This window comes from Canis aureus, chromosome 10 (genome assembly GCF_053574225.1).
Source record: "Canis aureus isolate CA01 chromosome 10, VMU_Caureus_v.1.0, whole genome shotgun sequence".
NCBI lineage: Eukaryota > Metazoa > Chordata > Mammalia > Carnivora > Canidae > Canis > Canis aureus.
In genome coordinates, this window is record NC_135620.1 from 2,313,559 (window position 1) to 2,338,074 (window position 24,516).

Sequence of the window (24,516 nt, forward strand, 5' to 3'; positions counted from 1 at the left end):
TGAATGGAAAAAAAATCTGTCTCCCATTAGCCCTGGCATTGTGTAAACTGCCATTTTTATTTTTATTTTTATTTTTTTATTGGTGTTCAATTTGCCAATATATAGCATAACACCCAGTGCTCATCCCATCAAGTGCCCCCTCAGTGTCCGCCACCCACTCACCCCCACCCCCCCACCTCCCTTTCCACCACCCCTTGTTTGTTTCCCAGATTTAGGAGTCTCACATGTTCTGTCTCCCTCTCTCATATTTCCCACTCATTTTTTTCTCCTTTCCCCTTTATTCCCTTTCACTATTTTTTATATTTCCCAAATGAATGAGACCATATAATGATTGTCCTTCTCCGACTGACTTATTATTTCACTCAGCATAATACCCTCGAGTTCTATCCACATCAAAGCAGATGGTGGGTATTTGTCGTTTTTAATGGCCGAGTAATATTCCACTGTATACATATACCACATCTTCTTTATCCATTCATCTTTCTTTTTTTAAATAAATTTATTTTTTATTGGTGTTCAATTTGTCAACATATAGAATAGCACCCAGTGCTCATCCCCTCAAGTGCCCACCTTAGTGCCCGCCACCCAGTCATCCTCACCCCCCGCCCACCTCCCTTTCCACCACCCCTTGTTCCTTTCCCAGAGTTAGGAGTCTCTCATGTTCTGTCTCCCTCTCTGATATTTCCCACTCATTTTTTTCTCCTTTCCCCTTTATTCCCTTTCACTATTTTTTATATTCCCCAAATGAATGAGACCATATAATGTTTGTCCTTCTCCGATTGACTTATTTCACTCAGCATAATACCCTCCAGTTCCATCCACGTCGAAGCAAATGGTGGGTATTTGTCGTTTGTAATGGCTGAGTAATATTCCACATCTTCTTTATCCATTCATCTTTTGATGGACACCGAGGCTCCTTCCACAGTTTGGCTGTTGTGGACATTGCTGCTAGAAACATTGGGGTGCAGGTGTCCCAGCGTTTCCCTGCATCTGTATCTTTGGGGTAAATCCCCAACAGTGCAATTGCTGGGTCATAGGGCAGGTCTATTTTTAACTCTTTGAGGAACCTCCACACAGTTTTCCAGAGTGGCTGCACCAGTTCACATTCCCACCAACAGTGCAAGAGGGTTCCCCTTTCTCCACATCCTCTCCAACATTTGTGGTTTCCTGCCTTGTTAATTTTCCCCATTCTCACTGGTGTGAGGTGGTATCTCATTGTGGTTTTGATTTGTATTTCCCTGATTAAACTGCCATTTTTATATTGCCTTTCTGTGCAGGCTGCTGTCTTCTCAAGGTGGTGGCCCAGCTATCATTTACCCTCCCTGTTCACTAAGTGCTCAGTCAGCTGACTTTTAAAGCTTCAGGCCCTAGGTCCCACTGATTTTACAAACTCATGAAATTCAGACTCTCAGTTTATTTATTTTTTTTATTTTTATCTTTTTTAGAGAAAAAGAAAAAGAGAGAGTGCACAAGCTGGGGGAGAGGACAATAGAGAGAGGAGACAGAGAATGTTAAGCAGGTTCCATGTTCAGTGCAGAGCCCAGTGCATGGCTCATTCACAAATCTGAGATCATGACCTGAGATAAAATCAAGAGTCAGATACTCAAATGACTGAGCTACCCAGGCAGCCCTCAGCCTCTCCAATTTTTAAAGCCAAACATTATGGAGATTAGTATTCCCTCTGTGAACTCCTGGATTTCTCTGCCCTGTCCACACGTGCAGCTCCCTTCTTTCCGCCGGCAGGTTCCCTCAGCCTTTCTGACCTTCCTTTCTTTTTCTTTTTCTTTTTCTTTTTCTTTTTATTTTTATTTTCCTTTTTCTTTTTCTTTTCCTTTTTCTTTTTCTTTTTCTTTTCCTTTTTCTTTTTCTTATGTAGGGTCCTTGACCAGCATGGGGTTTGAACTCATGACTATGAGATCAGGAGCCACATGCTCTACCAACTGAACCAGCCAGGCATTTCTGACCTTCCTCAACTTTTACCTGTAGCTTCTTCTCTATATTTAGTTGTGGAGTTTGTTCTGTCTTTGGATCACTCTCCAGTTTGTTGACTTGGTTGTGGATGATATCTAGCTGTAAACCTGGGATGTGGTAAGCTCAGTTCTCTTACTCTGCCATCTTTCCCAACACTTCTCTCTGCTCTGAGCTTTAAGACATTGAATTTCAAAGTCAAAGGACAGTCATTACTTGGTGATCCTTTTGCTTCCCATCCTCCAGAAGACTATTCTGGGCATGTACATGGATGGTGGCAAGTTGTAAGGGTGCAAAGAGAAAAGGTCTTCATGCTGTCAATTTCACTGAATTCTCTGGACCAAAGTAAGACAAGAGGATCAAGAGACAAGATATCAACATCAACTCCTTATGCGAGAAGTAGCAAAGTCACATTGTAAAAGTGTATGGATACAGGGACATGTAAGGGATGGTGGCCATCTTTGCAATATACCACATTAATAGAAGGGAAAAATGTAATAATAATTTTTTAAAAACCATTGAACCCAACTTGAGCTATAGATTGGATGGAATCCAAATCAAATTCCCAGCAAGTTATTTTGTGGATATGGACAAACTGATATTAAAGTTTAAGTGGAGAGGCAAAAGACCACAATAGCCAACTCAATATTGAAAGTGAAAAACAAAGCCAGAGGCCTGGCACTACTTAACTACAAGACTTACTATAAAGATACAGCAATCAAGACAGTGTGTATCAGCAAAAGAATAGGTAAATAGATCAGTGGACTAGAATAGAGAGTAGAGAAATAGGCGCACATAGATATAGTCAACTGATCTTTGACAAAAGATCCAAGGCAAGACAATGGAAAAGATTCTTTTCAATAAATGGCACATTTAGAACAATTAGACAACCACACGGAGAAAAATAAATCCAAACAGACCTTATACCCTTCACAAAAATTAACTCAGAACGGAGCATAGACCTAAATGTAAAATGCAAAACTATAGTACTACTGGAAGGTAACATAGGAAGAAAGCTAGATGACCCTGGGTATAGCAATGACTTTTTAGATGCAACAACAAAAATGTGGTCCATAAAAGAAATAATCAGACTTCACTAAACTTAAAAATTTCTGCTCTGTGAAAGGCAATGTGAAGAGAACAGTGAGACAAGTCACAAACTGGGGGAAAATATTTGCAAAAGACACCTCTGATAAAGAACTGCTAACCAAAATATTAAAAGAACACTTAAAACTCAATAATAAAAACAATTTAAAAAGTGAGCCAAAAACATGAACAGGCATCTCACCAAAGATGACTTATGGATAGCAAGTAAGCACATGAAAAGATGCTCAGTATCATCTGTCATCAGGACATTGCAAATTAAAACAACAATGAGATACCAAATAAGAATGGCTAAAATCCAGACCACTGACACCACAAAATGCTGATGAGGATATGGAACAACAAGAACTCTCACTAAGTGCTGATGGGAATGCAAAATGGTACAATCAATTTTGAAAGAAAGTTTAGTGGGTTTTTTTTTTAACTAAACACACACATACCACATGATCCAACAAAGAGCTGAAAATGTATGCTCACACAAAAAGTTGCACACAGATGTTTATAGCAGCTTGCTTTATCATTGCCAAAACCTGGAAACAACCAAGATGTCCTTCAGTGGGTGAGTGGATAAATAAACTGTGGTATATCCAGACAGTGAAATATTATTCAGTGCTAAAAAGAAACGAGCTATCAAACTATGAAGATATAGAGGAAATTTAAATTTATATCACTAAATGAAAGAACCCAATCTGAAAAGCCTACATACTGCATGATTCTAACTATATGACATTCTGGAAAAAGAAAAAACTATGGAGACAGTGCAAAGATGAGTTATTGCCAGGGGCTGAGGTTTAAGGGAGGTCGAACAGGCACAGCATAGAGGAGTTTTTAGAGCAGTGAAACTAGCCTGTAATAGTGGATATTTGTCAACACCCATAGAATGTACAACCCATCATTAACCCTAATGTCAACCATGGGCTTTGGGTGATAATGTGTTAATGTAGGTTTACCAATTATAATAAATGTAGCACTGTGGTGAAGAATGTTGATAGTGGGGAAGGCTACACATGTGTGGAAGCAGGGGATATATGGAAAATGTCTGTGCTTTTGCTGTGAACCTAAAATTACTCTAAAAAATAAAATCTACCGAAAAACATTCCATTGGACATGATACTGTACATAGAAAACCCAAGAGACTCCACCCCAAGATTGCTAGAACTCATCCAGCAATTTGGCAGTGTGGCAGGATACAAAATCAATGCCCAGAAGTCAGTGGCATTTCTGTACGCTAACAATGAGACTGAAGAAAGAGAAATTAAGGAGTCAACTCATTTACAATTGCACCCAAAAGCATAAGATACCCAGGAATAAATCTAACCAAAGAAGTAAAGGATCTATACCTTAAAAACTACAGAACACTTCTGAAAGAAATTGAGGAAGACACAAAGAGATGGAAAAATATTCCATGCTCATGGATTGGCGGAATTAATATTGTGAAGATGTCAATGTTACCCAGGGTAATTTACACATTTAATGCAATCCCTATCAAAATACCTTGGACTTTCTTCAGAGAGTTGGAACAAATTATCTTAAGATTTGTGTGGAATCAGAAAGACCCCAAATAGCCAGGGGAATATTAAAAAAGAAAACCATATCTGGGGGCATCACAATGCCAGATTTCAGGTTGTACTACAAAGCTGTGGTCATCAAGACAGTGTGGTACTGGCACAAAAACAGACACATAGATCAATGGAACAGAATAGAGAATCCAGAAGTGGACCCTCAACTTTATGGTCAACTAATATTCGACAAAGGAGGAAAGACTATCCACTGGAAGACAGTCTCTTCAATAAATGGTGCTGGGAAAATTGGACATCCACATGCAGAAGAATGAAACTAGACCACTCTCTTGCAACAGACACAAAGATAAACTCAAAATGGATGAAAGATCTAAATGTGAGACAAGATTCCATCAAAATCCTAGAGGAGAACACAGGCAACACCTTTTATGAACTTGGCCACAGTAACTTCTTGCAAGATACATCCATGAAGGCAAGAGAAACAAAAGCAAAAATAAACTCTTGGGACTTCATCAAGATAAGAAGCTTCTGCACAGCAAAAGAAACAGTCAACAAAACTAAAAGACAACCTACAGAATGGGAGAAGATATTTGCAAATGACATATCAGATAAAGGGCTAGTTTCCAAGATCTATAAAGAACTTCTTAAACTCAACAGCAAAGAAACAAACAATCCAATCATGAAATGGGCAAAAGACATGAAGAGAAATCTCACAGAGGAAGACATAGACATGGCCAACATGCACATGAGAAAATGCTCTGCATCACTTGCCATCAGGGAAATACAAATCAAAACCACAATGAGATCCCACCTCACACCAGTGAGAATGGGGAAAATTAACAAGGCAGGAAAGCACAAATGTTGGAGAGGATGTGGAGAAAGGGAACCCTCTTACACTGTTGGTGGGAATGTGAACTGGTGCAGCCACTCTGGAAAACTGTGTGGAGGTTCCTCAAAGAGTTAAAAATAGACCTGCCCTATGACCCAGCAATTGCACTGTTGGGGATTTACCCCAAAGATACAGATGCAGGGAAACGCTGGGACACCTGCACCCCAATGTTTCTAGCAGCAATGTCCACAACAGCCAAACTGTGGAAGGAGCCTCAGTGTCCATCAATAGATGAATGGATAAAGAAGATGTGGTCTATGTATACAATAGAATATTACTCAGCCATTAGAAATGACAAATACCCACCATTTGCTTCGACGTGGATGGAACTGGAGGGTATTATGCTGAGTGAAATAAGTCAATCGGAGAAGGATAATCATTATATGGTCTCATTCATTTGGGGAATATAAAAAGTAGTGAAAGGGAATAAAGGGGAAAGGAGAAAAAATGAATGGGAAATATCAGAAAGGGAGACAGAACATGAGAGACTCCTACCTCTGGGAAAGGAACAAGGGGTGGTGGAAAGGGAGGTGGGGGTGAGTGGGGGGCAGGCACTGAGGGGGGCATTTGACGGGATGAGCACTGGGTGTTATTCTGTATGTTGGCAATTGAACTCTAATAAAAATAAATTTTAAAAAATTTGCCTTTGACAGTCTGAAAAGTAGGTCTTGATAAGATATTCCTGGAGTTCCAAAAAATCTGAGCTAAATAAGTTACACAAAATGAAAAAAAAATCTATTGAAAAACATTCCATTGGTTCATAAAGATAGGAAAGAAGAAATAAATTAACAAAAATATAGGACAAAAAGGAAATAAATGGCAAGATGATAGACATAAACCTAAATATCTTAGTCATTACATTAAATATAACGAATGGCCTAAAGCCAAAGATTGTCAGTCTAGGTTTGTTTTTTTTTTTAAGTCAACTAAATGGCATTTATGAAACTTTTTGAACATAAGGGAAGAGCTACAGTCTGTTATGCTATAATGCTTGTTTTGAATATTTGAATTTTATGCAACACAGTTGATAGATTAGGAAACAATTTGACCATAACACAAATTTTGCATTTGCTCATGTGTGAGTTCATTCGCAAGAAACATTAGTAAATGCAGAAAATTGTACCCAATCCCAGCTGATTCAGCCATGTAGAAGTACACAAAAGCACAAAGGCACAAACCTCTAACACCTAGCAGCCACCTGGCTTCACCATGTGTTTTATGAGCCATATCCACCCATATTTGGTGTAACAATTTTCCATTCTGTCTGATTTCAGATAACCTCCCTTCCACCACTTCACACTGACTCATAAGCTGCAACAGTTCCAACAACCATTGAGACTCAAGCAACCTTGAGTCTTATTTGGGGTAAAAATGCCATATTTATTGCAGTGTTTATCTACTTCTTAACTATTTAATGTGTATAAAACTGTGCTACTAATTCATGTACCATAAAATTCATCCATTTAAAGCATATAATTCAATGCTTTTTTGTATGTTCAGACAGTTGTACAACCATCCCAGAATCAATTTTAGGTTTTATTACTTTAAAAAAAAAAACAACCTGGTACTCTAGCTATCACTCTCTTCTACTCTCATGCACCAACCCTAAGCAACTGCCAATATACCTTTCTGTTGCCATATATTTGCACATTCTGGAAATTTTGTGTAAGTGGATTCGTATAACATATGGTCTTTTGTGACTGGTATTTAGCGTAATGTTTCAAGGTTCATCCATGTTGTAGCATGAATCATTACTTCATTCCTTTTCATAGCAGAACAACAGTCCATTGTATTGATATACCCCCATTTAACTTATCCATTCATCAGTTGGTAGAAATTTGAGTTGTTTCACCTTTGGACTATTCTGAATAATGCTGCTATGAACATGTGTTTATACAATTTGTGTGGGTATATGTATTCATTTCTCCTGTATATACACCCACCAGTGAAGTTGTTGGGTCATATGGTAATTCTACTTAACTTTTTGAGGAACTACCGGATGGTTTCCAAAGTAGTTCCCACAAGCAGTAGATGAGAATTCCAATTTCTTCACTTCCTCTGCAAAACTTGTTATTTTCCATTGTTTTGATCATGGTCATCCTAGGAGGGATGAAGTAGCATTTCATTGTGATTTTGATTTCATTACTTTGATGACTAATGATGTTGAGCATCTTTCATGTTCTTATTAGCCATTTGTGTGTCTCTTCTTTGGAGAAATGTCTACTCAGATCCTTTGTCCATGTTTAACTGAATTATTTGTCTTTTTATTACTGTTATAAGAGTTTTTTATAGATTCTAGATACAAGTGCCTCATCATATGTATGATTTGAAAGTATTTTCTCCCATTCTGTAATCTGTCATTTCATCCTCTTGCTGGTATCTTTTGGTGTACAAAATTTGCTACTTTTGATAAACCTCAATTTATCCATGTTTTTCTTCTGTTGCTTCTGCTTTTGGTGTCATATCTAAGAATTGCTTACCAAATCCAAAGCCAAAAAGGTTTACCCCTTTGGTTTTTTTCAAGAGTTTTACAGTTCTAGCTCTTACATTCAGATCTTGATACATTTTGAGTTATTTTTTGTATATGGTGTGAGGAAAAGGTCCGACTTAATTCTTTTGCATGTGACTATCCAATTAACTGAGCAGTTTGCTAAATAGACTATTCCTTTCTCATTGAATTGGTCAGTTGGCAGCTGTCAAAAATCAGTTGGCCATATACAAATAAGTTTATTACTGGACTCTCAATTCTATCCCATTGATCTTTATATGCACATTATGCCAATGGATTATCATTGTTCGGTGGTAAATTTTGAAAACAGGAAGTTGTGAGTCCTTTAACTTTGTTCTTCCTTTTCAAGATTGTTGGCAATCCTGGATACCTTAGGTTTCAATATAAATTTTAGAACAGCCTGTCCATATCTGCAAAAGGGTCATTGGAATGTTATAGGAATTACATTGAATCTATAGTTCTATAGTTTGGGGAGTATTGTCATCTTCACAGTATAAGTCTTCCAATCCTAGAACATGAAATTCCATTTATTTAGATCTTAGAAGTTTCAACAATATCTTGTAGTTTTCAGAGTGTAAGTTTTTCACTTCTTTTGTTAAATGTATTTAGGAATAAATAGGAATGTATCTCCCAGTCCCCTTCACCCATTTTGCCCAACCATTCCACCATTTTCCCCTCTGGCAGCTATCAATTTTTCCTCTGTATTTATAGGTCTTATTCTGCTCTTTGTTTATTAATCACTTGGGTTGTTTTTTTTTTTTTTTTTTAAGATTCCACATATGAATGAAGTCATATGGTATTTGTCTTTCTCTGACTTATTTCACTTAGCATAATACCCTATAGGTCCATCCATGTTGTTTCAAATGGCACAATCTCATCCATTTATTTATTTATTTATTTATTTATTTATTTATTTATTTATTTATTTTTAAAGATTTTATTTATTCATTCATGAGAGACCCAGAGAGACAGAGAGAGGCAAAGACACAGGCAGAGGGAGAAGCAGGCTCCGTGAAGGAAGCCCAATGCGGGACTCCATCCCGGGAATCTAGGAGCATACCCTGGGCGGAAGGCAGGTGCCAAACCAGTGAGCCACCCAGTGATCCCCAATATCATCCTTTTATATGATTGTGTAATATTCTATTGTACATATCAGCCACTTGTCCATTCATCTATCAGTGGACACTTAGATTGCTTCCATATTTTGGCCATTGTAAATAATGCAGCAGTTAACATAAAGGTGCATATATCCTTTTGATTTGGTGTTTTCATTTTCTTTGGGTAAACGCTTAATAGTGGAATTATTGAATCATTATTGAATCATCAATCTTTCTCTTGTTCCTGATGGAGACAAACACAAATCATCCAGTCTCTCACCATTAAGAATACATGAATTGTGTGATTTTCATAGATGCTCTTTATTAGTGTTGGTTTCCTTCTAGTCCCATTTTTTTAAATGTTTTTATCATGAAAAGGTGCTGAATTTTGTCAAATGCATTTTCTGCATCAATTGATATAATGTTGTTCATTTTGTTTTTTGGCTTTTGAAATGTGTACTATATTAATTGATTTTCAAATGTTAAACCAACCTTGCATTACTGGAATGAATCCCTCTTGGTTACAGCATATAGTTACGTTTACATGTTGATAGATATTATTTGTTAGCATTTTGTTGAGGATTGTTGCATCTATATTCATAGAAAATATTAGGGTGTATGGGGCACCTGGGTGGCTCAATTGTTTAGCATCTGCCTTCAGTTCAGGTCATGATCTCAGGGTCCTGAGACTGAGCCCTGCACTGAGCTCCCTGCTCAGTGGGGAGTCTGTTTCTCCCTCTACTTGTACTCTCTCTCTCTCTTACTCATTCCTTCTTTCTCTCTCTCTCAAATAAATAAATAAAATATTTTTTAAAAAAGAGAAAATATTAGGGTGTAGCTTTCTTTCCGAGTGATGTTTTTATCTTGTTTTGGTATTGGGATAATAATGACCTTGAGAATGAGTTGGAAGGTGTTCCCTCCCTCTTCTATATCTCAGGAGAGTTTATGAACCATTGGTATTAATTCTTTAAATGTTTCACCGGATATAGTAGGGAAGCTATCTGGGCCTGAGTTTTTTCCTTGTGGGTGGTTTTTTGGGTTCCTAATTCAAATCTCTTTGCTTATTATAGGTATATTCAGATTACCTATTCTTTCTTGAGTCAATTTTGGTAGTGTGTGTACTTCTAAGAATTTGTACATTCCACCTCCATTATCTAATTACTGGCACACTATGTTCATAGTACTCCTTTATACTCCTTTTTGTTCTTGTAAGTCAGTGGTACTATCCCATATTTTATTTTTTATTCTACAAATTTAAATTGTCTCTTTTCTCATAATCAGTCTAGCTAAAAGTTGGTCAGTATTGTTGATTTTTTCATAGAATTAACTTTCTATCCTATTAATTTTCTATATTGTTTTTCTACTCTCAATTTCATTAATTTCCAACTGTATCTTTGTTATTTCTTTACATTTTCTTTCATAAAGTTTAATGTGCTCTTCTTTTTCTGGTGTCTTAGGTCACTGATAAGACCTTAGCTGTATCCCATAAGTTTTGTATGTTGTCTTTATTTTATTTACCTCAAAGTATTTTATTAAGATTTATTTTTTTATTTGAGAATGTGGTGGAGAGGGGTCAAAAGAGAGGGAGAGAGTGAATCTCAATCAGACTCCTTACTGAATGCAGAGCCCAACATGGGGCTTGATCTCACAACACTGAGATCATGACCCGAGCCAAAATCAAGAGTCAGATGCTTAACTAACTGAGTCACCCAGGCACCCCTCATTCACCTCAAAGTATTTTCTAATTTCCTTTTTTATTTCTTCTTTGACCACTGGGTATTTAGATATATGTTGTTTAATTTCTGAGTTTCTCAAATTTCTCTCTGTGATTGATTTTTCATCTACTGTGGTGAGAGAACATACTTCATCTGATTTCAATTATTTTACATTTACTGGCATTTGCTTTATGTCCTACCACATGGTTTCCTCAGGAGAATCTTACTTGTGCACTAGAGAAGGTTTCTGCTGTTGAAAGGTTGGGTGTTCTATAGGTTCTATGGATCCAACTGGTTTATAGTGTCATTCAGGTCTTCTATTTCCTTGTTGATCTTGTTATTCTCTCTATTGTTAAAAGTAGGGTTTAGGGGCACCTGGGTTGCTCAGTCAAGTGAGCATCTGATTTGATCTTGGCCCAGGTCTTGATCTCAGGGTTGAACTCTGATTTTTTTTTTTTTTTAAGTTAGAAGTAGGGTTTAAAGTCTCCAACTCTGGGACTGAGTCCCACGTCAGGCTCCCTGAATGGAGCCTGCTTCTCCCTCTGCCTGTATCTCTGTCTCTTTCCCTCTCTCTTTGTGTCTCTCATGAATAAATTAATAAATTTTTTTAAAAAGTCTCCAACTCTGTAATAGTCTATTTCTCCCTGTCTTGCTGTCAGTTTTTGATTTGTGTGTTTTAATGCTTTGTTGTTAGGTGCATATTTGTCTATAATTGCTATACCTTCAGGACGGATTAATCCTTTTATCATTATAAAATGTTCCTCTTTATCTCTAGTAACATCATCTGTTTTGAAGTTTATTTTGTCTGAGATTAGCCTACCATTCCAGGTTTTGTATGGTGGCTGTTAATATGATGTATCTTTTTCTATCCTTTTTCTTTTCAATCAATTTGTGTCTTTGAATCTAAAGTATGTATCCTGTAGACAGCCTATTGTTGGGTCTTGTTTTTGTACATTTTGATCATCTCTATTTTTTTATTGGATTTAATCCACTCACATTTAATGTTGTTATTAATATGATGGGTTTATTTATTTGCCATTTCAATTTCCTGTTTTCTATATATCTCATGTCTTTTTTGTTCTTCTATTTTCTTCTATTTCTCTTCTATTCTTTTACTATTTCTTTTTCTATTCTCTTTATTTTCTTTTTTAAAATGTTTATTTATTTTAGGGAGAGAGAGAGAGAGAGAGAGATCATGAGTGGGAAGGACAGAGGGAAGGAGAGAGAATCTGAAACAGACTCTGCACTGAGTGCAGAGCCTGACTAAGGGCTTGATCTCACAACCCTGAGACTGCTACTTGAGCTAAAACCAAGAGTCGGACACTTAACTGACTGTGCCACCCAGGTGCCTGTAAGTGAATATTTTCTTATCTAACATTTTAATTCCTTTAATGAGTTGTCAAACTACTTTTTTGTTATTTCCTTCGTTATTGCTCTTGGGCTTACACATACATCTGAACCATCAGAATCTACTTATCTTTTTTTTTTTTATGATAGTCACAGAGAGAGAGAGAGAGAGAGAGAGAGAGGCAGAGACACAGGCAGAGGGAGAAGCAGGTTCCATGCACTGGGAGCCTGATGTGGGATTTGATCCCGGGTCTCCAGGATCGCGCCCTGGGCCAAAGGCAGGCGCCAAACCGCTGCGCCACCCAGGGATTCCTCTACTTATCTTTTTAAAAATATTTTATATTTATTTGAGAGAGAGGGAGCACAAGTGGAGGGGAGAGGCAGAAAAAAGAAGGAGAAATGAGCTTTCCTGATGAGCAGGGAGCCCAATGAGGGGCTCAATCTCAAGACCCTGAGATCATGACCTGAGTCAAAGGCAGACACTTAACTGACTGAGCCTTCCATATGCCCCAAATCTACTCATATTTATACAAAATTAATTCCAGTAAAATATGGGACTGTTAGTACTATATAGCTCATTTCCTTTTTCCCTCTTTTTTGTGGTATTATAGTTATACATATTTCATCCCTGTTACAAATACAATACAATGTTAAAACTTTAAAGTTTTAATTAGAACTTTACATAATTTTGTCTTTTATTTTTTAATTAAATTTTTTATTTTAATGCCAGTATAGTTAACATACAGTGTGATATTAGTTTCAGGTATACAATATAGTGATTCAACAATTCTATGCATTACTCAGTGTTCCTTATGATAAGTGCACTCCTTAATCCCCATCACTTATTTCACCCATCCTCCCATTCTTCTCCCATATGGTATAGTCATCAGTTTGTTCTTTAAGACTGTATTACTTGATTTATCTCTTTTTCCTTTTTTTCCTTTGCTCATTTGTTTTGTTTCCTAAATTCCATAATTCAATGAAATCATATGAGATTCCTCTTTCCCTGACTGGCTTATTTTACTTAGCATTGATTCTGTGTTGCTGCAAATGGCAAGATTTCATTCTTTTTTAATTATTTTTTATGGTTGAAAAATATTCCAGTGTGTGTGTGTGTGTGTGTGTGTGTGTGTACCACATCTTATTAATTTTATGTCTTTTAAAGAAGCTGAGATACAAAATGATATCAAATTTATAGTTACAGCATCTGTCATTTTAGGTTTCTTATTTACCATTTCTGGCTCTATTTGTTACTATGGCTTTGAATTACTGTCCATAGTGATGTCTTCAACCTAATATAGCTTTGTCCACATCTCCCTCCCTTGTGCTAGTATTGAAAATACGTTACATTTCTACATGTTAAGGGATCAACAAGTAATTATATACATATCGTTTTATATAATCATTTTTAAATCTGTTAGTAGTAGAAAGGAAAAGAAATATGCATTTACACTGTCTTTTATAATTACATTTATTGGTGTTCTTTGTTTTTTTTTCATGTGGAATTGAATTATCTGTGATCACTTGCTTCCAGTCTGGAGAAATTCTGTAGTATTTTTTTGTGAGGTGGATTTTCTAGCAATAAATTCTTTCAGATTTTGTTTATCTGGGAATGTCTTTATTATGCCTTCATTTTTTGAAAGTTTTATTGTCTATAGGATTCCTGGTTGACAAGTTTTTTTCTTTAGACACCTGAAATATGTCATCCAAGTGTCTTCTGGCATCCATTGTTTCTGCTGAGAAGTCAGCCGTTAATCTTATTGGGGGGGGGTTCCTGTATGTGATGATTCATTTTTCTCTTGCTGCTTTAAAGATTTTCTCTTTGTCTTTGGCTTTCAGCATTTCTACTAGGATATATCTGCTTGTAGATACCTTTGTGTTTATCCTACCTATCATTTTTTAAGGTTCTCAAATGTGAAGTTTTCTTTCAAATTTGGGAGATTTTCAGCCAATTTTTCTTCAAATGTATTTCTTCCTTTCATTTCCTTCTATTCGTCTGGCATTTTTATTACACGTATATTGGCACAGTACTGGTGTCCCACATTTCTATGAGGCTCTCGTTCATTTTTCTTTATTCTTTTTTCTCTCTGTTCTTCTGATTGTATGATCTCTATCCATCTATCATCAAGATCACTGATTCTTTTGCTAGTTCAAATCTAGTGTTAAGCCTACTATAGTAAAATTATTTCAATTATACTTTTCTGCTCTAGAATTTCCATTAGATTCTTTTTAATAATTTCTACTTTTATCGATGTTCTTCATTTAATGAGACATTTGTCATGATATATCCTTTATTATAAGCATGATTTAGCTGAGTTCTTTAAAGATATTTGTGGCTACTTTGAACTTTGTTAACTCAGACATCTAGTCTTTCTCACAGAAAGTTTGTACTGTCAGCTTTTTTCTTCCGAGTCAGACTTTCCTGGTTTTTGCATGTCTTATAATTTTTTTTTGTTGGAAACTGGACATTTCAGGGAATATATTGTAGCAACTTAAGGTACTGGTCTCCACCTTCACCTTCCCCAAGATTTGTTGTTTGTTGATTTGTTTAGCAATTAACTGGATTATTTTAGTGGCCTCCATTGTTCTCCATCAGTGTAAATGTTATATTGCTCCTTAGCAGGTACAGCCAGAACATGTACAGTTACCCTGGGATGACAGGGATTTGGGCCCTTTTGATTCTTTCGTTCCCATCCACACCCAGATGCTAAGCTCCATTATTGCTGACTGAATACTCTATTGTTTTTAACAATGCTCTGGGGCTTTAATTTTTGCACAGACTGATCAAATTAAACTTGGGCTCCTTAACAGGAATAGATTTTGAAGTCAGAAATTTGTTCTGACCTCAAAGGAGCTCTTCTTGGCCCTTATGGTTTATTTTAGACCTCTAATAAATCTATGAGTGTTCCCTTCTCTTATTTTCCCCAAAACCTCCATTGTTTTTTAAATATACCCTTAGGCTTGATCTTTCTTACTTTCTGTTGTGAATGAACTTAGTTCTTTTTGGAAGAGCTTCAAAGTATTCTATCTTACACCCACCTCTCCCTTTGGGAAAAATCTCTGATCCAGACTCTAGAGTTAAGAGTGAGAACAGTAATATGCTTCTTTCTGGGAAAAATACCTGCTTTAGGAGCTTGACGCTCCACAGAAAAGGAGGGGAAGCTGCAGCTTCTGTTCTTCTTGGTTTGCCTCTCCTATCATCGGGACCCTCACTTTACAAACTAACTGTGGTGAAGGCAATCAGGGCTCCTGGATTCTCAGTGTACCATACTTGAGGTAGATCCTCTGTCTTATGAATGGGGACTGGGTAGAATGTGGGGGCTTCACTTCTGGCTACATACACTCACCCCAAACCTAGCTTCTGCAACAGGTAACAGGTACCCAGGGGCAGGATGAGAGATGTTGATGCCCTACCCCTTCCGGAAAGAAACCATGGGCCTCTGATTGAGGGCTAGAGGGTAGGGTGCCTTATACTCTTGGCTACACATGTCTGTAGTGGAATTTCCATCACTCTGAGCTTGGGGAGGGGAGGGAATATGCAGACTGTACTTTAGCCAGAGCTCTCACTGTTTTTACTGAATTTCATACGTTTTCTTGAATAAGTGTTTCTTCGTTTTCTGTATACCCTTAGGACCATTTCCAGAGAATTGCCTTTTTAAATTTTATTTAAATTCAATTAGCATATAATGTATTATTGGTTTCAGAGGTAGAGGTCAGTGATTCGTCAGTCATATAATACCCAGTGCTCATTACATCCCATGCCCTCCTTAATGTCCATCACCCAGTTATCCTATCTCCCCATACCCCTTCCCTCTAGTGACTCTCAGTTTGTTCCTTATGATTAAGAGTCTCTTAAGATTTGTCTCCCTGTCTGATTTTGTCTTTTTTTATTTATTGACCTAATTATTATTTTACAATAATTTTCACCAGTGTCTACAGACTCCTTATGTTGCTATGCCAAAAGTAGAACCTCTGCTACCATTTTTTACTAGATTCCTATCTCCTTTTCTTTTTTTATTGTGTCTGGCTGAAGTTTTTGAGTATTATGCCCCTGGTCTCATTTCCCCTCTACATTGTGGTTTTTGTTGTGAGATTTGTGTAGTCTGGTGACTTTTAGCAATGCATATGTTGAAGTAGAGAATTGATTGTAAGTTGGAAGAAAATGGATAAGAGATAGACCAACACCTACTCACCTACTAGCCAACAGAAAAAGTTGGTGTGGCTATAATAATGTCAGACCAAATAGACTTTATGTTAAGATGTATTACAAGAGATAAAAGTTATAAGTATTACATACAGGGGCACCTGGCTGGCTCAGTTGGTAGAGCATGTGACTTTTAATCTCAGGGTTGTGAGTTCAAGCCCCATGTTTGGCATGCAGCTTACTTAAAAACAAAACAAAACAAAAAACGCAAGTATTACATACAGCTAAAAAGGTCAATTTAACAGGAAGTTATAACAACCTTAAATTCACATGCCCCCAAAAATATTCCTCCAGAATACATGAAAGGAAGAGTTGCCAATCACATTGTAAAGGGCATGAATACAGAATGAAATAAAGGTGGCTATCTTTGCAACCTTCCACATTAATAGAAGAAAAACGTAATTATAATACTTGATTAATCTATTAAAAAGGAAAAAAGCACTTCATTAACTCATAGAAAAATAAATACATAAATACATGATAATGTATATTTAAATTACATAAAGCAAAAATTAACAAAACTAAAGAGAAAATTTACAAATCCAAATTGCAGATAGAATTTTAACATATCTCTTTCAGTAACTGACTGAACAGGGCAAAACCCAAAAAGTTAAAGATACAGGAGCTCTGCATAACATAATTAATCAACTTAATTTAGGTGCCATGCTACACTAAACAACCTTTTCAAACATTATTTCCAAGTAATTATGGGCTGTTTACCAAGATAGACCACATCCTGAGCCTAAAGGAAGCTTCAGCAAATTTCATTGGATTGAACTCACTGAGAATACATTCTCTGATCAAAGAATAACCAAACTAAAAATCAAAGTTAACCTAAAAATCCCCAGATATTTATAAATTAAGTAATGTATTTCTAAATAATTCATAATTCACAGAAGAAAGCACACTGGAAACTTTAAAATGTTATGATCTGAATTATAATAAACATAGCAATCAAAACTATAAAACACTAGAGATAAAAGATTAGATAAATGGATGGACATAGTGTATTCATGATTGAAAGTTATTAAGATGGTAATTCCTCCAAATCTATTCAATGGAATTCTGTTCAAATTTCCGGCCAATTTTTCAATTCTGAAAATTCACAAGCTGGTTCTAAAATGAACATGGAAATGCAAACAACCAATAAAAAAAGTAAGACACTCTGGAAAGGGAAGCAAGAATTTTAAGCACTGAGAATATCACATATTAAAAGTGGTCATAAAACCACTTGGTATTGGACAAGAATATGCCAGTACACAAATGAAATGAAATGTCCAGAGACATCTCTCCATGTAAGGTAACACGGTTTATAACAAATGTGCTTCTATGATGCAGGGGAGAAAGCTTGGTTATTTCAACAAATTATACTGAATTAATTAAATAACAATATGAAAAAAATGGAGGCATCTGGTTTCTCAGTCAGTTAAATGACCAACTCTTGGGACGCCTGGGTGGCTCAGCAGTTTAGCGCCTGCCTTCGGTCCAGGGCATGATCCTGAAGTGCTGGGATTGAGTCCCACATCAGGCTCTCTGCATGGAGTCTACTTCTCTCTCTGCATGTGTCTCTGCCTGTGTGTGTGTGTGTGTGTGTGTGTGTGTGTGTGTCTCATGAGTAAATAAATAAAAAAGTCTTTTTAAAAAAATGACCAACTCTTGATTTCACGTAAGATCACCATCTCAGGATTGAGAGATCAAGCCCCATATGAGGCTACTCACACACCATGGAGTCTGCTTGAGATTCTCTCTCTCCCTCTGCCTCCAACCCTCGCCCTGCACTCTCTCTCTCTCTCTCTCATTCTCTCTCTCAAGTCAATAAATCTGAAAAAAAAGTGCTTAACTTCAACAATAATTAGGGATAAGTTAATTAAAGCTCTAATGGGATGCCACTACAAGCCAACTGGAATGGCTAAATTAAAAAAAAAAATCAAAACTGACAATACCACATCTACCAGTTACACTACTGTGGAGTCCAAAATGGTACAAATAACAACAACAAAAAATAGTTGGCACTGTCACAGAAATTGAAGATACACATTCTCTGACCTAGCAGTTTCACTCCTAGACACACACCTAGAAAACAGGCACATGTACACCAAGAAACATAAAGAAGCATGTTCATAGCAGCAAAATTTGGAAACTAATAACAACTGAAACTTCCATCAACAGTAAATGGACAAATAAATTGTGGTCATCTCCACAATGATGAAAATAGTGAAGCATAGATCCTCATATTGGTACAGATGAATCTCACAAAAGATGCTGAACAAAAGAATATATAGGAGTCAATTAAAACAAAGTTAAAAAAAAAAACAGCACATATATTTGAGTACTAAAAAGATAAAGAAAAGCAGAGAAATTAAAGCCAGGATTTGGTGGTTAGGGAGGAGTCTGTGATGGGATATCTTGGGGGCTTCTATCTGGAATGCTGATGCCATTCTATATCAACTGATGTGGGCAGTGGAGACATAGGCTTTTAAATATATATTTATAATACATTGACCTATACTTTCCATATGTGTATTATATCTTTTTTTTAAATTTTATTTATTTATGATAGTCACACAGAGAGAGAGAGAGAGGCAGAGATAGGCAGAGGGAGAAGCAGGCTCCATGTACCGGGAGCCCGACGTGGGACTCGATCCCGGGCCAAAGGCAGGCGCTAAACCTCTGAGCCACCCAGGGATCCCTGTATTATATCTTAAAATAAGTTTTTATTTTAAAGCTAAAAATGCTGGAAGAAAATAAATATATAGCTGAGAAAAAGTCTAGCTTCATTTTTTGGGTTGTCTAGTTTCTCCAACATTATTTTTTAAGTCATCTGAACTATCCCCACTGATTTGTGATTCCAACTTAAAACATATTTAATACTTACTCGCAGTTGAGAGTCAGTAGTGGTTATCGACAATCTGGTCTTGGTTTTTGGCCGGGATGAACGGACTTTTGCGTACGGGGTGGGGCTGGAGTGTGAATAAAGTAGAATAGAATTGCTGGGGAGGGAAGATGCGATAGTTATCGTCATGGGATTTATTTTTAAATAGGAAAATTCTAGAAACAGAACTGAAAAGAGAAAGGAAGTCTGTGAGAGGGTTGCCAAGTCAGAGTAAAGTGTCACCTGATACAAGAACTTTTGAATGAGCTCAGAGTAAAACTATTTGGAGGAGATCTAAGGAAGAGGCCGGGCCTGCAGGGTGGAGGTCTGTTACCCTGGGAGCCTCGCCCAAGGGTACAACTTTCATCCGCATCAAGTGGGTGGTCGCAGAAAGCTTGCCGAATGTTCTCGGAGATTTGACACACGGCTGTTTCTTAGTCGTGTTCGCCGCTTTATTTTTTCTTCTTAAACACCGATTAAAGGAAATTACGGGACGACGCGCGCGGACACGCTGGGTCTAATCTTGGCCGCGGGGGTCGCCGCCTTCTCGGCGAGCGGCGGAGGCGGGGCCGGGGCTGGGGCGGAGGCGGGGCTGGGGCGGGGCTGGGGCTACCTGCGGGCGCCGCCCGGGGCGGTCCCGGGGTGGGGCTCGGAAGCCGGACTCGGACCCCCTCGGGCCGCCGGCGGGGCGCACGGGGCAGGCTCCCCACGCCCGGCGGCCGGGAGGTGCGCGGGGCGGCGCCAAGGCCCGGCCCCGCCCCTGGGAGGGGTGTCGCCCAGGCCCGGCCGCCCGCGGGTCCCCGCGCCCGCACTCGGCGCCCCGGGCAGCGGCAGCGCGGGTCGGAGCGAGCGGCGCGGCCGGAGATGCAGCGGGGAGCCGCGCTGTGCCTGCGCCTGTGGCTCTGCCTCGGACTGCTCGACGGCGAGTGCGGTGAGGCCGGGCGGGGCGCGGCGGGGCGCGGCGGGGCGCGGCGGGGCGCGGGAGCCTCAGGCCCCGGGGGCAGGGGGCCGGTGCTGGGCGCCGGGGGTCGCGGACACCGGATGGGGCGCGGCGGAGCCGGCCAGCGGGCTGGGGAAGGGCGGGCGGAGCCTGCGGACGGGCGGGGACCGCGGCGGCTCAGCGCCTTTGGAGCCGGGCCCGGCGCCCCGCATCCCCGCTGGGCCCTCCGCTCGCGCACTGCCTTCGCGGCGCCGCACGGCCCTGCCCGGAGACCCGCCCGCGAACGGGACGTAGCCGTCCCCGCCGGGCAGACCGGGTGCGCACTTCCCGGCGCCTCGCAGTCCGCAGAGGGCGCTCCCCGCAGGTGTCCACCTCCCCGGCCGGGGATTGCGGAGGCGGGGTTCTGGGGGCCGCGGAGACCCGCGCCGCAGGGCGGACTGGGCGCAGCTGCCCGTGGGAACTTGGGGATCTTGAGTTGGCGTCGCAGGACAGCGATCGGCGTGGCGTGGCGGAAGAGGCAGGATGCCCGCGCGCCCTGCACTGGGCGGGGCAGCAGCCTTGAAGGCCAAACTCAAGAGCTTGGACTCCAAGGCAGGAGCACAGGAGAGGCCGGGGTAGGGTCTGTGACAGGAATAGGACCAGAAGTTGCCCCTGTGCAGGTGGAGAAAAGGGAGTGTGGGAGATGAGAAAGGGAGCAGAGAAGTATCATTGCACAGAGATGCCAGGGCGTCGGTGAGGATAAGCTCTAGTGAGCCAGGCAATCAGAGGGTAGAGAGAGGGTCATGAGTCCCCAATGGCTGGGGAGAAAGTACTGGAAGGGCTGGGGTGGAGGGGTCCTTGCTATTTTTGAACACCGCAGATATTGAATATGGCTTGACATGCTTCCTCTTTTTTAATGATCCTCACAAGGGAGTGTTAGACCCATTTTACAGAGGAGGAAGCATAGAACAGGGACATATGTAACTTCTCCAATGCTCCCGAAGGCCAGCAATAAGAGCAGTAGTCAACCCAGGTCTGTAGGATAACAGAGCTCTCTATTCTCTATGCCTTCACAGGCTGAAGGGCAGAGGACAGGGGAGATGAAGGAGGTGTGGATGAATCTAGAGGCAGGATGGAGGAGGACATCTATCTGGCTGGGGCCTCTGAGTTGGGGCAGGTCAGAGATGAGGAGCTGCCCCTTTGCCCTTCCTTGCTCCCCTGCATCCAGCCCAGGGCCAGGCTCTCACAGGTACTTAGTGTGCTTGCTAAGTGACCGAAGGAGTGTGGAGAGAGAAGTGAAGTGGGTCAGGCTGAGGAGTGGGAGAACCCCCTACACACCCCTTTGAGAAGACATCTAGCAGCCAGTTGGGTATAGTGCCTGAAGCTCAAGAGAGCCTGGGCTGGGGAGCTGGAAAAGGAGCAGAGCAGAGTCCAGGATGGGAGCTAAACGGGAAGAGGCTTTCAGGGAGACAGGGAACATTCTGCAAGGTGAGCCTGGTGTTGGGTGATCAAGAGATGGAGGAGGAAACAGGGATGAGGCTGGTCCTGTGGGGGAGTTCAGGTGGTTCTTACCTAAGTCAGACAGTGAAGAGGAGGAGAGAGGATGTTAGCTGAAGGGGCCCATGGAGGAGGGTGGCCTAACTGGACCATGGCATGGCTGGTGGGAAATGTGCCCTGCATTTGTCCTGAAGCTCCCAGCCTGATGGAGGATGCTAGAGCAGAAGCATAAACACTTTAAGTGTAACCAAGTGTCAGGGGAGCCAGAGTGGGTGGCCAGGTACTGGTAGGTGAGAATTTCAGGGATGCTGAAGCTTAACCCTCAAAGGTATGCAGTAGCCCTTAACCCTCAAAGGTATGCAGTAGCCCTACATCCAGATTTCTGTTCCAGCTCTTCCCCTAAATTCCTGGCTGTGTGGCCTGGGCCCCAACTTCCTCTCCCTGCATCTCAGTTTCCACATGCATAGCAGGGCAATGGGCAAGCACTTGAGAGGCTGTGCTTGGGCTGGACCTTATGGCTTGGGTCCTATTCTAGTTCCAAAAAGTAGTTCCTTGGCAATGTCCCTGTGGAGAGGGCAGGTGGCAGAGGACAGGCCCAAGAGGCTTTGTCTTCAGGGCTTAGTCTAAAGAGAAGCTGGGTTGCCCTGGCCTGAGGACTGGCCCTTGCTGAGGCTCGTGTGGCCAGTCATTGTGCATTCCCCTGGCTCTGTTCCTCAGCCCTGAGCTAGATTCAGGTGTGGACAGAGGTATGGGGAAGGGACGGGGCATGCCAGCCAGGGTAGGCAGGATGTGGGGGCCGCCTTACTTGGTCCTGTGGGCTGCTGGTTCCAGCTCAGTCACTGTGGCTGAAAGGCTCCCTCCCAGAAGAGGACCGTGCACAGGGCACAGTGCCCACACGACCAGGCATTAGACTGAGAATGACGTGCAACAAGAGGATTACCTGGCCAGCTTCCTGATGTTCCATTCCCAACCGGCCCCAGGCAGTGGGACCCCGACCCCAGGAAGGAGACTGCAGTTCTATGCAGGTCACAAGCCATGGTGCCTGCTCAGGGTGGCTCAGGGAGGATTTGGACCAGCTCCATCCTGCAGGGATTTCCTGAGTGCCAGACTAGCAGGAACGTAGGCATGGTATCAGACACCTGTATAGTAGGGACAAAAGTGCTCAGTGACCCCTTTGAGCCCCAGTTGGTAGCTGGGGGCTGCATAGAAAGATGGCATCACTTCTAGCTGAAGGCTTCCTGAAGGGATCTGCGGACTCTAGGGAAGGGAATTCCAAGTATCGAAAAGAACTCCTCAAAAGCGCAGTCAGGAAAGTCTAGAGGGGGCCACGGGTAGGGTTGGGGAGGTGAGGCAGCTGGAGATGGAGATGGTAGGAGCCAGCAGCACACCTAATAATGGAAAGTTCTGGGCCACGTACCCTGAAGGCACGGTCAGAGGGGCAAACAACACAGGAGCCCACCACAAGGAAGATGAAGCAGGGGAGGAGGGGGCAGAAGGTGGAGGGATTGGGGTGTGGGGTAGGGGGATGTGTGCTAGTCTGTGGCTTAAGCCACAGAATGGGTCATGAAGGTTGTTTACTAGATGGGGACCCTGGGAGGAGGAGAGTATGTGGGGAAAGATGAGTCGCTGCCCTGGGAGGCAGGTCCTCCAAGAGATGTCCAGCAGGACTTCCCGGGAGACCCCAGTTGACCGACCAATCTGGGCCAGATAAGGAAGGAGGACACTTGGGAGCACCTGACTGTAATAAGGCAGAGGGGAATCGGGGGATCCAGGAAAATTAAGTGGGTCTCAGCCACAAGGGCTAAGGTTCTTCTCTGGGTCTAGCCGACACTCCTCCCGCTGTCACTGGAGCGTAACCGTCCCCATTGCAGGTTTCTCCCTGCCTGTCCCCCCAGCTCTCAGGGGTGCCTCCCGGGGAGGCAGGGGTCTGGAGAGCCCCCTCACACTCCCTGCCCTAACTTCAGCCAGAGGCAGCCGACGTGTCCAGCTGGAGCCAGGGATTCCTGAGTTTCGATCCTTTTCAGACACTGGCTTCCTCTGGGATCTCAGTTTTCCGGCCAGGCCGAAGGGAGAAGTCTGGGAGCAGGAAGGTGCGGGCATTCAGGGCTGGCAGCGCCCGCCCCGCCCCCGCGCCCCAGGCCACCTCCGCCCCCACCCCTCGGGCCAGGCCCCCGATGTGGGCGGCCACGAGCAGGCGCAGGGCAGGGTGGCCAGTGGGGGAGTCCCGCCACGCGGCCAGGAGGTCAGCAGGGGTTCATGGGAAAGGACTTGCCGGCCACAGGAGAGGACATCCTGCCTGCGTTTCCCTCTTCCTGCGGCAGGAGCCCACGGCCCCGATTTAGCAGCGCTGGGGGGCCACCTCTGAGCCAGCTGGACTGTCTGATAACACCGCCCGTCCTGTCTCTGGGGAGCAGAGCCCTGACCCCAGGCAGGCCCAGGGCAGCTGCCTGGCACAGCTGGCTGCACCCACAGCTGTGCTGGGGCTGGGAGCTCAGATCTGCCAGGGTGCCCCTACCTCCAGGTCAACCTCAGGGGGTACTCAGGCAGCCCCTGCTCCCACTCAGCCCCCACCTCCCTCTCTGCTTCCAGAAATTGCCTCCAAGGTGCCCCAGCGGGACATCTCTAAAACACAGGTCTGATCTTTCAGTGGCACCCCCATTGATAAGCACCAGCTTCTTCTGGGGTCCCAAGGGCAACCCTAACCAGTCCACGTAGCCTGCCCCACCACACACCCCAGACCTCAGCACATGACCTTTCACCTGCTCTAGAGACACCCTGCCTCTCACCCTGCCCTTGGGGAGGCTGCCAAGAACTCCAGGCAGAGGATGGTGCTGCTTCAAGTGGGTGGGTGAGAGGGGGTTCCATTCCCACTTAC

The 24,516-nt window shown here is 42.0% G+C and overlaps 1 protein-coding gene, 1 long non-coding RNA gene and 1 other non-coding gene across 5 annotated transcripts in view; 2 read left to right on the plus strand and 1 right to left on the minus strand.

Annotated features, from left to right (window-relative positions):
- Positions 1-827: 827 nt before the first annotated feature.
- LOC144321841 (uncharacterized) lies at positions 828-23,714 on the minus strand. 3 transcript variants are annotated; one of them, XR_013387352.1, is made up of 3 exons: positions 22,582-23,714; positions 19,229-19,343; positions 828-2,303 (listed from the first exon to the last, which is right to left on the minus strand). It is a non-coding gene; the product is annotated as an uncharacterized LOC144321841 (long non-coding RNA). The 3 variants fall into 3 exon arrangements; XR_013387350.1 differs by lacking the exon at positions 828-2,303 and adding an exon at positions 14,550-17,469; XR_013387351.1 differs by lacking the exons at positions 828-2,303; positions 22,582-23,714 and adding exons at positions 14,550-17,469; positions 19,469-19,732.
- TRNAK-UUU (transfer RNA lysine (anticodon UUU)) lies at positions 16,453-16,525 on the plus strand. The gene has a single exon. It is a non-coding gene; the product is annotated as a tRNA-Lys (tRNA).
- Positions 20,027-24,516, plus strand: part of FLT4 (fms related receptor tyrosine kinase 4) — a 39,723-nt gene continuing 35,233 nt past the window's right edge. Inside the window, exon 1 of the mRNA XM_077911084.1 lies at positions 20,027-20,156. Within this exon, the coding sequence (XP_077767210.1) occupies positions 20,090-20,156 (67 nt within the window). The 5' untranslated portion in view covers positions 20,027-20,089. The remainder of the gene's footprint in view (positions 20,157-24,516) is intronic.